The following is a 16685-nucleotide window of genomic DNA, read 5'->3' on the forward strand; positions in this document are numbered from 1 at the left end:
AACTAAAACCTTGAATTATCTTTTGGTCTACTGTGCAATAAATTATAGAATTTACTGTCCTTTCCTCATTATACAGTATGATGGGAAAGATGACAAATTGACTGGTGAGTGGACTATATTTTAGTCCTCTATAGAGAAAATTCTACAGTGACAGACTGATTGGACAGGAATCTATGTATGTTTGTGCTTGGAAGACAATAAAAAATTATTTCCATAGTCTTGAGGAAACAATCCTTTTTATTGTAGAGAAGTTTGTTTACACAGATGCAATGTATTTACAACCAGCTTTTCTCAAACAGATGACTGCATAACATCCTTCACAAATCTGTCAAGAATGAAAGAAAATGAAGCTCAGAAGCCCAGCCAGCCAGCACAACACCCAAATTCAGATAAATTCCCAAAGACACCTGTAATGAGAGTAGATGGCATTTTTCAGAAAGGAAAAAAATAGGACTGTGACAAAGATCAGTGGATGGTTTTCAGGATTGGTTCATTCAAATGCATTGCTTAGATAAACCATGGTGGATAAACCATGAACTAAAATTTCAACAAGCAGATGGGGACCTGCCTTTGCCAGGGGTGTGGGAAGGACAGGCAGAAAGCATCTGTCCTTTCCTTCCCTTCCCTGGCTTCTGCAAGAACAGCTCACAGTTGCAATCTCTGTGAAAAGGATTTGTTGGTCCTGTGTTCCCCTGGAACGCTTTTTTCCAGAAAAAGTCAGGAAAAGTTCCACATTTCTTCAGTGAGCAGAATGGAGTCAATGCACTAAGGGTGAGGACAGCAGGGTGTGGACTCCCATGCCAGCCCAGCCACAGGAGAGATGGCACTTTGGCGTCTTCTGGTGCCCCTCCAAACTGTGACTCAGCTCTGCACTGCCCTTTCCCTGGGTGCTGTGCAGTGGCACCAGCTGAGCCTCAGCCTGTACAATCACCCCAAATGCAGAGGAGACAATGCAGAGGGAAACAAGGAGAGGTAGAGACACACATTATATTCCCTTTTCATGTTTCTTTTCAATTAAAAGTAGAAACTTAATCAAAACAAAAAGTTAGATGTGCAGGAGGCACTTCTCTAGAGAAGAAATAAATACCTCACACAATCATTCAAGGGTGGATGAGTCCCATGAGAAAGATTCTCAGTACAACCAGTTCAATCATAAAAGGAATCTATACTTTCACATTGATGTATATGAGAAACAGACAAAACATATCTGCTGATGCTCAAGGAATTACATGCTTAAGTTCCCCACAGGCTGGGAACATGTATCTTAGAATCTGCATAATTTAGTTAACACTCAGCAGAACACTGCAATATTTACAGGCACATTCCGATGGAAAAACATTTGCATGTTGAGTGTGAAAGACACAGCTTTGTCACCTAATCATGGGACTTTAAAGCAGGGATTTTGTGACCTCAAAATACTATTTGTGAAGTTAGTGGAGAGGAAGAAGGTGTGTAGGCGGGTAAAGAAAGTAATCAGAATTTGCTAACCTTTTTTTTTTTTTTCGAGGATTAGAATGGTTTCAGGCTGGGATGAATTAAGTCTGTGTAGACCACAGGTTCTGGCTTGTTACACATAGAGTGTTTTGTCTACTCTCATTTCCCATACTTCCCAATTAAATATGTTTCCCATTAGCCAGGTTGATGAGAATAGTGCATAAGACTAATTATTCTTCTTGCAATCATCATGATCACTCATAGCATAGTAACTTCAAAAATACTTGCAGAAGATGAATGAATTGGAATGTCACTTTTTTTGACTTGGTCTGTATTCTGAAGTTGAATGTGGGCATCTGAGAAACATATTTGCAATGTTTTGGAAGTTTTACAAATTAAAAAATTAAGTTATACTCTGAACCTGATTGAGAATGCAAAGTTCTACTAGCACTGTATGTCAGACATGGTGGAAAAAGCTATTCAGTGACTACTGTAACCCTAGTGCTACCCAGAATTATTCTGAAAACAGTTCACTAGTTTCTGAAACTACTGTAGTTGCAGCAAATTATTAAAACTATCTACAGAATATGAGTCATACAATTTATGCTTCAATATGTCAGCAAAACAGCGAAGTGTAACCCACAGAGGTTATATCCTGGAAGTGAAATTATCAAACTATTGCTTCAATGTCTGTAAAGTAAAGCTATCCTCCCTAGGGACACAGCACTCTCACTCATGCTGACACATAAGGTGGCGGTGGATCTTTAGCAGCTCCATTCACAGGATCATCATATGGTGGTAACAGGACCTGCAGGAAAGGAAAAAAGTTTTTATTTTTAAAAAAGAAGTCAGATGAGAAAACCAACAGAAAAGAAAACCCCTAAGGCCTTGTCCACAACCAACCAATCAAACCCCAAAACAACAAAAAACCCCAAACAAATCAACAAAAAAAAACCCCAAGACAAAACTTCAAAAAAAAAAAAAAAAGATTAAATTATTAAACAGGAGCAGAACAGTTAGGAAAAGGAATATTAGCATGAAGTTCCTCCTTTTCAATATGTATATTCATAATCTGTTTCCATTATGAAAGAAAACAGATTTCTTCTCATTTCATAGTAACCTCAGTAAAAACTTGATGTCATCAATTCACTGCAGGTACCTGAATTTGCTCAATCTGGCATGGCAGTGATAGTGGCTGCTTCTTCTGCAGCTCTCCTCTGTCAAGAGTGCTAAACCTTATCTCCTGGAGGAGTGCTCAAACTGCCAGAGTGAGAAAAGTCCTGAAAACCTCTCCTTCTGAGCCCTCCCTGGAATAGCTAATCATTATTTTGGAGTGGTGAAAAAGAAAGTAAATGGAGAACAAATTACTCAATGTCTAAATAAATCTCCAGATTTATACTTCTGGAGTACTCAGCCATGAGAAGGAAGATCTATACTCCCAGAAGCATTTCAGTGAATCCTTCAAACATCTGACAGCAATTAGGAAATTAGGACAGGTTTAGTCATATATCAACCCCATCCACTGCAGTCCAGGCAGCTTTCTAGGACATGGGATATGCAAGTTCAGGCCACACAGGGCAGAGGAGAGATTTGAACCAAGACTCCTACTTGTTTAGGAAAGCATGCCTAAACAAGCAATTTTTAATGGCACCTGCACTGACATTAGTTAGCTTGCATGTGAAAAGACAAAGGAGGAGTTGGTCTGTGAACCCCAGCAGGGAGTGAGGATAAAATAAATGTCTGAATGAAGAATGAGTGTACATTTCCTAAAATATCTCAATAACAAGTAAGAATATCACTGAAGTGTACTGTCTGAGATACTTTATGCAGCTGATGATAAATTATTCATAATGGAATTTCCATATTTATCAGCATTGCTTCTTGGTCATTAAAGAGCATGTAAAGCTGATTGTCTAAATGTACATAGGGAATATCCGTAGGGACTTCTGCCATGAGAGGATTTCACCAATTCTTATATAAGTTGATAACCTGCCTTCTGCAAAGAAACATCCATAATCATTCCTTTTGGACCTCAACCACAACATACAAAATCAGTAGGAATTGTTCTGTAGATTTAAATAGAGTTTGGAACAGGATTTTGTGGGGTAATTCCAAGTGTGATTCACATTATACTCATGTGAGTTTACAAACATGCATTGATGACCATGTGTTCAAGTACATCTGTGCATGTTGTTAAGATTACAGAATGGCTACCTTGGCATCTTCAGCCCTTAATCAGGAAAGCTTCATTACTTAGAAAAGGAAATTGTCAGAGCTGTTTCTCTTCATTAATACCATATGTTTGAGCTTGCAAATGCAGTATTTTATGCACTATATGATCTAAAAACCCTCATAGTTGAAAAGCATTTAATAAATTATGTCACCCTTAAAGGCTGCAAGCACCTTATGACTATTTATCTAGTGAAATTAGAACAAGATTTAGAATTTCAAATATATATTATGATAAAAATCATAAACTTATTTTGCAATGTGACCTCAGTAAATCACAATGCTGACATGTTAACTGTGAAAAGCACTACAGATTAAATCCCCTTCCTAGCACTGATCCCTAGTTTAATAACAGAATTTCTAGTTCCTCATGTTACTAAAAAAAGTATCTCAAATACCCTGAAACATGTTCATTAGTTTATTACGACACAATATAATTAGTTATTAAATCTGACCTAGAGATTACTCTGAAAATGAATGAAGTTCCCCTTGTGAAGATTTAGCTGTCTTACTGCACTTTTGTAATGCTAAGCCCCAACCTGTGATCCATTTCTTTCAGGTTCAGAGTCTGTTTCATCAGGTGTGACAAGAAGTGACAACAGGCCCTGTCATCCAAAGAGCTGTCCATCTTCCAGCTGATAAAGATGAGCTGATAAACAATGGATGAACCTCTTCCTGTGCTCTGATCCTCTTTTAAATCCATGTGTCCTAAGGCTACTGTGTTTACATCAATATTATTACTTCAGCATTGAGGTTACTGTCATTTCCAGTAGGTCTCCTGCCCTGGAGAATTAATGATATGAGTGAACTTCTCCATTCCCTTCACTCTTTTATGAAACAAAATCTGTCTGGTAGGAGAAAAGCCTCCTGGTGAGGCTTTTACATCTTGGGAGTAAGCACTCCTTCATTCTGCAGACCCAAATCTCATATATGGATCAATGGCCCTAAGGGCCCTCAGAAGACACTTTCTCACTTACCAACAATTCAACAAGAGGTGAGAGGAGATAGGAATGCCTGCAGAAGTCTGGGCAGCTGTAGGTACAGTCTGTGGTAATTGGGAGTGGGGCTGTGGCAGAGCCTCATCCCCAGTGGGCACAGCTGTGAAAAGCAGGTGAGCAGCATTGAAAGCAATGAGCCATGGAGTGCCAGGTGCACTGAACAATCACCACAGGGAACAGAGGGCACACAGGGGTAATGCATGTAAGATGAAGAATATAAAAGGCTGAGCTAAAGAACAAGAAGGGCAGCTGCTTGCAGCTTTCTGAAGTGGCATGGTGTCACTCTGTGTGGGGAATGCTTAAAGCCTTCTGAAGTTGTATGGTGACACTGTGTGTATCATGGCTGTCTCAGCTGTGACACGTGCTGTGACAGACAGCAAGGAGATAATGCATTGCTATGCCTCAAACACTAATGGCCACTCAAGTGGGCAAGTTGGAACAGAACATTCCTGGAAAGGTGGGACATACAAAGGTAGGGCAGTCCCATTCTGGAGCCAATTCTCCTGTTCTGTAGTGACCACACAACACACAAGTGCAGAAACAGGGTCAAACAGTGGTTATATTCCTAGAGAGGACTGCGGACCACCAAGGACCCCAAACACCCCCTGACTCTTTTTGGAACTCTCCATCAGAAAACTCTGCGTGCTCCATAGTGTTGCATCAGATACAAAAAAACTCCTCCCTGGAAGGGGTCTGGGTGCTCCTCTGCTAACTTGCAGGTACATAACCTGACAAACTTTTTGGTTTGTGGGTCCCCACCCTCAATGGAACACAACTGTAACCATTACTTTGACCACAGACATTGAAATTACAACTGTCAGATCTTGTCACTGGATCCGCAGGTGGTTATGTCTTTCCTCTCCATTATCTGCTCTTAATCATCCATCCATCCATAATGATCCTTCAAACCTAACTGAAAACCTTATATGATGGCTAATGGAAGCAGACAAGTGCTGTGAATATAAATCAGCACAGATATTCAGGCAGTACATTATGCTCTCCAGAGACAGAAAATGGAAGCCAGTCACTGAGCCAAAGGGTGAATTCGGAAACTGGAAAAATAGAAACTCACTATTCAGCCTTATCTGTGAATCTGATTGGAATGGATACAGTCTAAATTGATTGACAAAGTACAAAAAATATCTGCATATTTTAGGTATATAGTACCCAAGGCTGAATCTCCACTCAGACAGCTGACACATTTTGTTTCATAGGCATTATGTTTTTGCATTTCTTTGTTGTGAATTGAGAAAAATATATGATAGTAGCCTGAGTGCTGTGGGAATCATGTTTGCAGAGTGTTTGAGACTGTCATCCACAAGTTGCTATAAAAATTATGAAGGACACTCATTTTTTGGTACTCAGCGATCCCTATGTGAAGACATTCTGTTTTTTTTCAGTAGACCAGCAAGAAAGTTTGGAAAATTAAATAGTTGCAGAGTTCAGTCTTATAGCATGCCTAAAATCTAAAGGACAGAATCTCCTAGCTTATTTCACAAGCCCTATAACTGGATTAATTTTATTTAAGAAGCAAGTACCATTTTAACACCATCCTTTAAAATGCAGCCAGATGCAACATTACTCACTGTTTGTACAATAGTCTGGTGTAAAAGCATCACAGAGAGACTCTGAAATCAGAGCTCTAGGGGTCTCAAACCAAGAGGGTTCAAACCCACAGCTCCAATCTGCCATATGAATGCTCCAGATATAAGGTTTTCAGCTGGGGAGGGAAACTGGGGCTACATAGCCCTATGCTCAAGTGGGACAGGGAATGCTGAGTACTGGGCTTTGTTCCCAATAGCATTTAAGCATTTTGTGATAAGCAGTCTTGTATTATATGCGGAAGTAATCCATAACTGACCCATAAGAAATCCTGTTCCTGACTTAGCTGGTGTCATCTGAGTGGTTTGGTTAATTGTATTACATAAGCATCTCTATTATAAAGCACATGATACAGAATGACCTTCTCTGAAAGAAATAATTACCAAACAAGTTTGCCAATGGCTATAACATATTCAGTTAATATAAGCATATGTCATTTCATATTTTTTACATCCTGGTTAATCTGGTTTTGGAGAATAAGTTTTTTAAGGCATTGCTTAGAAATATATCTGAGAAGAAACACAGGTAAATACTTGTATATTCAAAAAGTTGTAGCTAATCTTGTCCCAACAGTGTTTTGTTTGTTTCTTTCTTTGTTTGCCTGTTTTGGGGGGCATATTGCATTATTTCAATAACCACTCCTTATCTTTGCTGCTGATTTCACATTTACTTGAACTTTCAGGAGAAAATTTTCTTTCTTCAGCACATGTATAAGTTTTCTCATATTGCTGCAGTGATTCCTGTTTGAACTCAAACTCTTAGATCTCCTCTTTCTAAAGGAGAAAATGTGCTCGGTTCTGTATGAGTAAAATAAAGTAGATCAATTGATAATTTCTGCAATAAAATAGATCAATTGATTATTTATAAGATCAATTTATTATTTCTTCATTCTCACTCAAACGTCACTGAACTCAACAGAAATCTTTATGTGTATCCAGAGAATTTTGGATTGCTTTTTCCAGCAGCCATTTGCATTCTCCACTGGATGGAAGGGTACTGTTGCTGCAAAGAAGGTTTGAGTTTGCACAGCATTCTGTTTGGCTGCTGTATGAAACATTTGGGAGTTCCCATGACAAAAAGCCTTGTTGATGTCTTGTTAGAAACACACAGAGCTCTATTATACTTTTATCCAACACCTTCTTAAATGCCAATAAAAGGCTATAGATTAAAAAGGTCAATGATAAGTACTGATGGTTAGAGTGAGCATTCATGATGTTTTCTCAAACTTTAGCTTTTCCATAAAAACACCTTTGCTTTATGCTGAAGGACTTCAGGTTGCATCACACAGATGACAGTGACAGATGACAATAAATAATTGTGTGGAATTAGGGTCATTTCTACTGCAATTTCCTCCTGGTCTTGTCCTGGTCCTGTTGCTATTGTTTGGATCTCTGACAAATCATTTAACTTTGCCTTAGAAGGATCTCACATTTGTAAAACAGGTGTATTATTTGTTACATCTTAAAAGATGTTGGAAACATCAAGATAGAGTCGAAACTCCCTTGGATGACACTTGGATATGACTGTATGACGCAGGTGCTAAACTGTGGAAATATTTACAAACGAAATATGCATTTGCAGAAATTTCAGCCTATGCCTGAAAATGTTTATCCCAAGCTCTTCACCACAGCTCTCTATGTGCTGCACATAATTCTTCTGCAGAAGTGACCTTTACATTTTAGACACCTAAATCCTTAGGGAGGGCCAATGTGAGTGTGTGGGGAGGAAAAGAAGGGAGGGCAAAAGGAGTCCCAGGTCAGTGGGCTCAGGCTGTATTCTCTGTTTATTAAAAAGAGGAGGGACAGTATAACCACAGGGTGAATAGTGTTAGACAGATGGGAAGAATGTGCCAGAATACGCCAGTGCTGAATGCAGTGCTGAAATAGTCACCACATGCCTTTCCTAATACAGGGTATGTTTTCTCCTTGATACAGCACAAAGCTGATGCATCAGGTTCAGAGACAACTGAACTGAAAAAAGAGGTTTGAAGCAGCACAAGCCTAATTGCACCAGCCCTCTGCTTTGGGTTCATTTTATCTCAGTGATTCCAGCCATGACCAACGACCGACTTGCACCAATCTGACACCCCTGTGTGCTTTGGAGAGGGTTTAATGGTATGCAATCACATTTACTAATTTCATGTTTACTTCCCTGCTGACCTGTCATTTACCCAGCCAAGAGCAGTGGAATTTCCTCCCACAGCTGTGGTGCTTTGAGGAGCCATAAACTGCAACCTAAAGCACGTTCAGCTGCAGTGAAGCAGCATCCAGCCTACAAACAGCTCTAGAGGGAAGGCTGCCATCAAGACCACCTGTCCCATTCAAGATAGTCCCAAATGTACTGTCAGGCTCTTGACTACACAGATGTTATGAAGATCACCTGGGGAAAACAGCAGATGTCTGTGTGCATACAGAGCTATAGCCAGCTGATTGCTTCACTCTGTAGGCAGGAAAGGCTTAGGATAATTCTCCCTTTGCAATGTTTGCCTGCCAAGTTTGACAATGTGGTTTTTTTCTGAGCAGTCTGAGCTTACAAAGGAAAATGTAAAATTAAGGTATATTTTTTTTCTTAAAAATTTCTGAAATCCAAATCTCTTCAATTTAAGCTCTGTTGTGGAGACTTGAGCCACAAAGTGGTAGCTATTTCCTTTAGTACTTTGTGTGACAATGAGGTCTGGACTATATGTAAATATCACTGATTATTTAATCAATTTTGTATTTTATTTGAAAGTAAATAAGCCTATTAATGTAGCACTTGTTTTACGTCCTGTACAAGATTTACTGGAAGCTACTAAATATAGGGATTTTATTGAGGCTGACCTTCAAAAGTTTTCAACATTTCTCTGTGTAGGGGGAAAAGAAGTAGCATTTATCAAGAGTGTCTGAAGAAATATGTTTTTTTTCTATAATGAGTATCCAAGAGTTCACAGAATCATAGAATATCCTGAGTTGGAAGGGACCCACAAGGATCATTGAAGCTCAACTCCTTGCCCTGCACAGGACCATCCCCAAGAGTCACAGCATGTGCTTTAGAACATTGTCCAAATGCTTCCTGGGCTCTGTCAGGCTGATGCTGTGATCATTTCCCAGGGGAGTTGTTCCAGTGCCCAACCACCCTCTGGGTGAAGAACCTTTTCCTGATATCCAGCCTAAACTTCCCCTGACACAATTTCAGGCCATTCCCACTGGTCACCAGAGAGAAGAGATGAATGTCTGCCACCACACGTCCCCTTGTGAGCAAGCTGTAAACCACGATGAGGTCTCCCCTCAGTCTCCTCTCCTCCAGGCTGAACAGACCAAGTGACCTTAGCCACTCCTCACACAGCTTCCCCACTGACCCTTCACCATGCTGGTGGCCCTCCTTTGGACACTCCCTAATAGCGTCATATCTTTCTTATATTGTGGTGCCCAAAACTGCACACAGCACCCACCAGTGGAGAAACAAGAAGTATTAAAACTAAGTCCACTGAGAATTCAGTTTTCTATTTAATCCCTTAACACAAATTCACATTTTACACTGACTGTATGAAAAGGCGGACAGCCTTCAGGAGAAGAGGGAGCTTTCTTCCAGTAGTGAAGAAAGAGGAGTAATAATAATACCACTACTACTACTACTACTACTACTACTACTACTACTACTAATAATAATAATAATAATAATAATAATGTGGTGAGAAGCAGTCAGATGTTGCATACAAGGTGAGCACTGGAGAAGTAGGGATTAGCTTTCAAAATGCTGCAGTTAAGCACAAGTCTGTAGGAACAGCTCTCCTGGGTAAGTTTGAAGGTCCATCCAGATACAGTAATAAGTGGTGGATGATAAAGAAACAGAAGTGCAAGACAGAACAATGAAAGAAATTTAGAAAGAGCAGTGCAAGCATATGTAGTTACAACCTGACCAGAATATTCTCTAAACTGTCAGAAATTTGATTGTCAAGGACTTTTTGGGCTACTGGTCATCAAATTAATTTTTCTTGCATTGATTTTTCTAGCCTGTATTTCAGTCCATGTTGATGTCTAGCACTGCAGTGTCCCCTGGTAAGCAGACCCAAAGCTCATCTAGGTGTTTCATGAAGAAATGCCTTTGCTTTGCTATGAAGCCTGCCAGTAGCTGTTCCACTGAGTGTCCCCTAGCTCCTTTCTAAGTCAGTGAGCACCCTCTCTGCCACTCATGACTGTAAGGACCTCTGTCAGGTCCTCTCTTGTTCTGCCCTCTTTCATCTCACTAAGGGTCCTTGCTCCCCTGCAGGGCAGCCCCCACTTGCTTTCCTCATACCAAGAAACCCCTAGACAGTTTTGGGTCCAGGCTGAAGGGAGAGCTCCAAGACCAGGTTTGTGAAAGGTGCTGGGGAGGGAGCTGACCTAAATTTGAGCTCAGCAAAGTGGCAGCCACTTTCACCCACCTGACCTAGTCAGATGGTCTTCCAATGAAATCAACTGCCCCTTAGAAGCAATTCTTATAAGTAAATGCTTATAAATATCTGCTTCAAATGTGCTTGTTTACAATGTAAGTGGATGCTTTGGTCAAATGAGTCCAGTCAAAGCAAATGTTTCTGAGGAAGTAATATAACAATGTCTAAAAAATGTTCCCCTCTTTTTCTTTTGATTCCTCCCTGTTCCCAGATAAGAAGACCCCTGGGTATAGGGCAAAAACCAAAGCTTCATATCTGAGTCAAATCTTCTTTAATATTAAATGAGAAATGTTTGACTTTGCTTCATACACAGATGCTGTTATGGTTTCGTTTGAATGCTTTTGCTTGAAAATCTGTCCAAAGTATGCTAGCTAATTACTATTTAAGGATTTCATTACATGTTGTCTTTCAAATAAATCCCAAGAAATCTTCCTCTCAATGTGGACAAGAAGTATTTTCATGTTTATATGTATGTATTTCCTTTAGAAACCACACTAGAATGATTACAGATGGAGTAACTGGAAGCAGAAGAGCTCAGAGATAATTTATAACCCCATTCAGCAAAGAAGTGCTCCAAAATCATTTGAGCAAAGTTAGAGCTGGTATGGCTTTTCTTTGGAAAAACTGCTTGTTTATTCCAAGCCACCAGCTCTCCAAGACACTATTTAGGAAACTTTACATGAGTTTATGAAATTCTGTAATGAAGCAACACAATGTTTTCAGCACTCTAGATAGATGAATAAATGTATATATTTCTAGGATACAACAATATTTAGGGACAGACTGTGATTACCCTTGTGGTGGAAGAAAATTGAATTGACGAAGGTATTGTCTTGTTCCATCATGTGCAGTCTCACAAAAGTCATGCAGAATAATGGTGTAATTACCCTCTCCATTCAGAGGCATGGAGCAACAGCCCTCTTCAGGTCACAGACATCTTTGCTACATCTTGGTCAGCCTCATACTGCTGCATCATGATTGTGTACAGGCAGAACAGCATTATTTTTTCAATTTTTCCTTTTTTTTTTTGTTTTCAAAATGAGCACTTTCTCAGTAAGCACATGCTTTCTCAGGGTATATTCATTTACAAGTCACCAGTACTGAAGACATTGAAGCATACATCTACTCTGTGTAACAAATGGTTGATGTCTTGAGTGCAGAAAACTGAGAGATCACTACTCTTTCAGTGGACTTTTTAATTACTAAATTACCTCTCTTTCTAACCTTATCTTTTACAATTACATTGTGTATTCCACTCAAGAGTTAACAAGACAGAAAGCTGGGTATAGCTCACAGGGGACACCCAAATTGTTTAACAGGACTGATGATCTCCCAAGAGTGTGGTTATCACAGCCATGCTTCCATTACAGATGCTGCTGGAAAGGCTCCTGTCTATATACAAAAAAATCTATTACTGTAAGTAAATCACAACTGTAAAGCACCTGTCAGCCAGAAACTCCCAAAAACTTTTGCGGATCTTCTAAATTTGGTGGATGAATATCCACTCATCCTTGCCCTTTCTGAAGCTGAGTGTCTGCCCCAGAGTTAATTTAAAGCAGACCTTGCTTTCCTCACTGCTCATAAGGCAGAGGAGCAAAGCCACAAGTGCTGTGCAGTTTGGAACAGACCACAGTGGACAGCCCTGTGTCCATAAAGAGTCCCAAGGGACGCTTGGGAAGAGTGCAATTGCTCTAAGGGAGCCACTAAAGTGAAATGCAATGAGACTTAAAGCCCCCAAGTTAGGTGAAACCATCAACAGCCACAGAAGGACAGACAGGCCTCCTGGCATTGCCAAGCACAGGCAGGTGGGTGTCCCTCCCTGGCAGGGAGCGTGGCCTCCAGGCCATCTCTGAGGGAACACAGCCACCCCTGAGCCACCAGCTGTCACCACTGCCCCCCAGCTGGGGCTCTTCAGCATCTGAGTGCTTTGTGGGGTGGGAGAGCTTTGTCAGAGCCTGGGGAGGGAGGGACTGGGGTGTGTGAGGAGCTCCTCCTCTGCTCGGCCTAGGCCAGGGCTGTGCTGGGCAGTGCAGGAGGCTGTGATGAGGCGACACCAGATGAGGCAGTGCTGGAGCTGCAGCAGGACCACGCCTGGGGAGAGCTCTGTAGCAGGGCAGGGCTCCTGCACTGGCCAACTCTACAGCTAAAAATGAACCCCAGCATGGCTCATTTCTGCTGGGACTCTGCCTCACACCCTGCTGCAACTCCCTGCTTGAGCAACACCTGCCTGAGCAAATTCTCACCTCCCCCATCCTTAGGTGCACAGTGTAACCATGACTTGAATCTGACCTGGAAAATTCACACACAGCTCAGCTTAACACCCATACACCCTGGGCAACACGGATTTAAGCTGTCTTTGACTTTTGCTGCACTGATATGTATCCTTGGAATTATACTGAAGACTTGGACTTGTGTTTTGAAGCCCAAAAAGCAGCAGCTGTCAGATGGTAGTGAATCAATCCCATTAGGATAAAAAGCACTAAAGAAAGAAACACTGCAAATTTCTAAACACTGTTTTTTTCCTACATTGCAACATACCCAATTAGTGAACCCAAAAAGATTTGGAAGATTTAAATTACATGTCCCCATTTCATGTCTTCTTTTTAATCTAATTATGAACACTGAGATCATATTTGTCTATTTTATTGTAAATCTCTCACAAATTGTCACATATTAGTTCCAAATTCCAATATGTCCACTGCAAATAAATACAAATTTTAAATCTTCTTAAGAAAATAGATAAACATGTATATTTTGAACTTGTAATTTAGCTCACAGGTAAATTTATAACTGCCATGACAAATGAAAATGTTTTGGAAATCTTGTTTTTGAACTTTAGAGGGTATTTGCTCCAAATTGACATTGTTAATAGTCCATTCCAAACAGGACAGCTGGCTTCTGACAGCAGCTACCTAATAATAGTTGAGACCCATAACAAGAAGTGCAATTAGCCTATAGCACTAAGCAACAAAGAAAACAGGCAGCATGAAGTAATTCTGACCACAGGGAATGCTGGATTGTAATTTAAAAAATCTTCCATAAACAGGGAAAAAGTGGAAGCAAGAACTGAGAATAGATGGTAAGATGGAAAGTTAAAAAAAAACTAGAAAAATAAAGGACCAATCTCTTCACTAAGATTAAAGGTCAGCTGACAAGGCATGGGACTTCACTGCAAGTAGAATATGAAATGCTGAAGCAGCTGAAGAGCTGTTTGTTGGCAGATACAGACCATCATGATACTTTTCTGCAACTCAGAATCAAACAGAAGAGGAAGAACTGCACATGTGGCATGTGCATACTACCAAGATGTGAATGGTGGCATCCATGGGGATCTTGAGCCCTTTGAAGATTCTCTCATTAAAGAAATTGCTTGTGTGGTTATGTTTACAAAGTGCAATTCTGAAGAAAAACAGCTCCAGCATTTAAACCACATTTCTAGGTCTCATGTAGACTATTACATCGTATTACTAATGAACCATCCCCTTTACTTATTGCACTGGGTAGTTCTACTTATATCCTTTATTTCTTGTCCCTGATTCTTCCTCCTCGTCTCTATGTCCTGCTTTACCTGCCTTTCCTCTTGCAGGTTTTACCAGACAGTTTCCAATAAGGAAGGTCAAGAGTCCTCTGCCTGGACTCCACTGGGGGCCCTGAATGCACTCAGAGAGTCATGCCAGGGATATTCATTTTGGTGGTGTCAGCTCATTTTGAAATATTTCCCTGGTTTCTATTCACTGCAAAAAGATATTTGTGATCTAGTGGCCCAGTAACAGTTTGTGGCACACAAACTGCCACACAAGACCAGGTACCTGGTGAGCATTGACAAGTTTGTAGGATTTTTAGGGAAAACATTTTTAAAGCAGAATTATTCTCTGAGCTGTCTTCTACTCTGACACATACCATCCCAAATCTGGCTCAGCAGCTGGAAACCATAGGTTCCAAAGCAACTATCAGAAATAAGAGCTCTTGCTATGGTTTATCTGTCTCTGGGATCCATCGCGTGCTTCAGTCTGTTTAACTGGCATGAGTCTAAGGGTCCTTCCCTCGGTCCATAGCCAAATTAATCACCAAATTAATAACACAATTATACAAAGAATGGCTCTTCCAACTTTACCAAAGAATTTCTTCCTGCGCTCAGAGAAATCATCCAGCAGGAATGAAAGATCTACCTCTGCACTTCTCAAATAGGTCTCCTATTGCTTTGAGAAAGGGAAGGCAAATAAAAGTGTTGACCAATTAATTGCAGGCTACTTAGTTGAGGTCATGTCCACAGAGGGAATATATCTGCATTTTTTAAAAAGTAACTTATTAACCATTGCGGATAAGGGTATGTGAGATAAAATCTATTGAAGCGATTTTATAAAGCACATAAAGATCTAAATCCCACTTTGAAGAGAGATTTACAGCTTTACATTTTATCCGCACTGGCAGCATGACCGGAGATGAAACTTCCATTGATTGGCTTCAGTGAGAGTTAAAAATAGACAGACTGAAATCCCCTGGCTGTCCAAGAGCACAATAGAGCTGCTACTGCTCCAGAGAACAAATGTCTAACTTTGGGTTATCTTTTGCACCTCTACACTGTCAATTTTTCCAAACTGGATGAACATTTCCATGGTACTACTGTGACAGTTTAAACTTGTGTGGAAAATCAACCCTCAGCCATGGTGCATTTGAGAAGGTGGCAGGAGAAAGCAATCCCAGATTGGGAAAGGGGAAATAAACAATCCTCAGGTTACTATGGATTGGGAAAGTGGGACAAGCAATCCTCAGATTACTGCAGGGCAGCTACTTTACTGCCATGCCAAAACCTCCTACAGACATCTCCAGAAACTGAGAGAAGTACTGGAAAAGCACTTAGGAGGAAGGAGATCCATATTCCCAAGAGACTCTGCTGTGACTAATGCACACAGATGGATTCTCAGGTCCTCAGGAGCATGAGTGTCACATCTTCCCCCTGCCTGGGGTCCAGGCCATTCCCTGCCCAGCATCAGGTGGCCCTCCCATGTCATAACACAGCCTGTTGATGGAGCCAAGCCAGGCAGATTCATGTGGTGTCAAATTTTGATCAAAGGTCACAGAAGGAGGATCTCTCACCCAGTGGGCAGCAGGAGTTTCCCATTCACAGCCTGCAGCAGGAGGAGGGATGTTTGCACCAGATGGCACACTTGCAAAAAGGATGGCTTAAACCACTTACACTGAGTGACAAAAATCAGATTATCTGGTAGCTGATAAAAGGTTAGTTACAGATCAGATCTATGAGCATTATTTATAAGAACCAGTTTGACATGGGGAACTAACTGGAAATTTCTGTGCTGAGAACAACAGAGTAAATGGGCAGCATGAAGCAATTCAGACTGCAGGATTGAGTTTAAGACAAAATCCTCCTATAAAGAAGAAAGCTTCCAGCTCTGGGGGTCTCATCATAAGTAGGGCAAGGACCTGTAGGAGGCAATCCAAAGGAGGGCCACAAAAATGGAGAAAAGGAGGCTCCAGGGATACCTTATAGCACCTTCCAGTATCTAAAGGGGGTCTACAAGAAAGCTGCAGTGGAACTTTTCATAAGAGCATGTAGTGATAGGACAAGGGGGAATGGCTTTAAACTGAGAGTAGGTGTAAATTAGACATTAGGAAGAAATTCTTTACTGAGAGGGTGGGAAAACATTGGAACAGGTTGCCCAGAGAAGCTGTGGATGGCTCATTCCCAAAAGTGTTCCAAGCTAGGTTGGAAGAGGCTTTGAGCAGTCTGGTCTAGTGGAAGGTGTCACTGCTCATGGCAGGGGTTGGAACTAAATGATCTTGAAGGTCTCTTCCAACCCAAACCATTCTGTGATTCTATGAATCCATAATACTTAACATTTTTACTCTAAACTGTAGCAATTACACCGAGCCTCATATTTAAACTTAGATTTTTACTTCCATTTGTACAGATTCTTTTAGATTCTTGCTGATGACAAGTACATATCAAAAAACATCCCTGAAGATGACAACATACCCTGCAGGTATGACCT

At 40.7% G+C, this 16685-nt stretch overlaps 1 protein-coding gene across 1 annotated transcript in view; it reads right to left on the reverse strand.

The window, feature by feature from the left end:
* Positions 1–217: 217 nt before the first annotated feature.
* The window catches only part of LAPTM4B (lysosomal protein transmembrane 4 beta), a 59165-nt gene continuing 42697 nt past the window's right edge, over positions 218–16685 (reverse strand). The window contains exon 7 of the mRNA XM_058024577.1: positions 218–2242. Within this exon, the coding sequence (XP_057880560.1) occupies positions 2168–2242 (75 nt within the window). The 3' untranslated portion in view covers positions 218–2167. The remainder of the gene's footprint in view (positions 2243–16685) is intronic.

The sequence above is a fragment of the Melospiza georgiana genome, chromosome 1, assembly GCF_028018845.1.
Source record: "Melospiza georgiana isolate bMelGeo1 chromosome 1, bMelGeo1.pri, whole genome shotgun sequence".
NCBI lineage: Eukaryota > Metazoa > Chordata > Aves > Passeriformes > Passerellidae > Melospiza > Melospiza georgiana.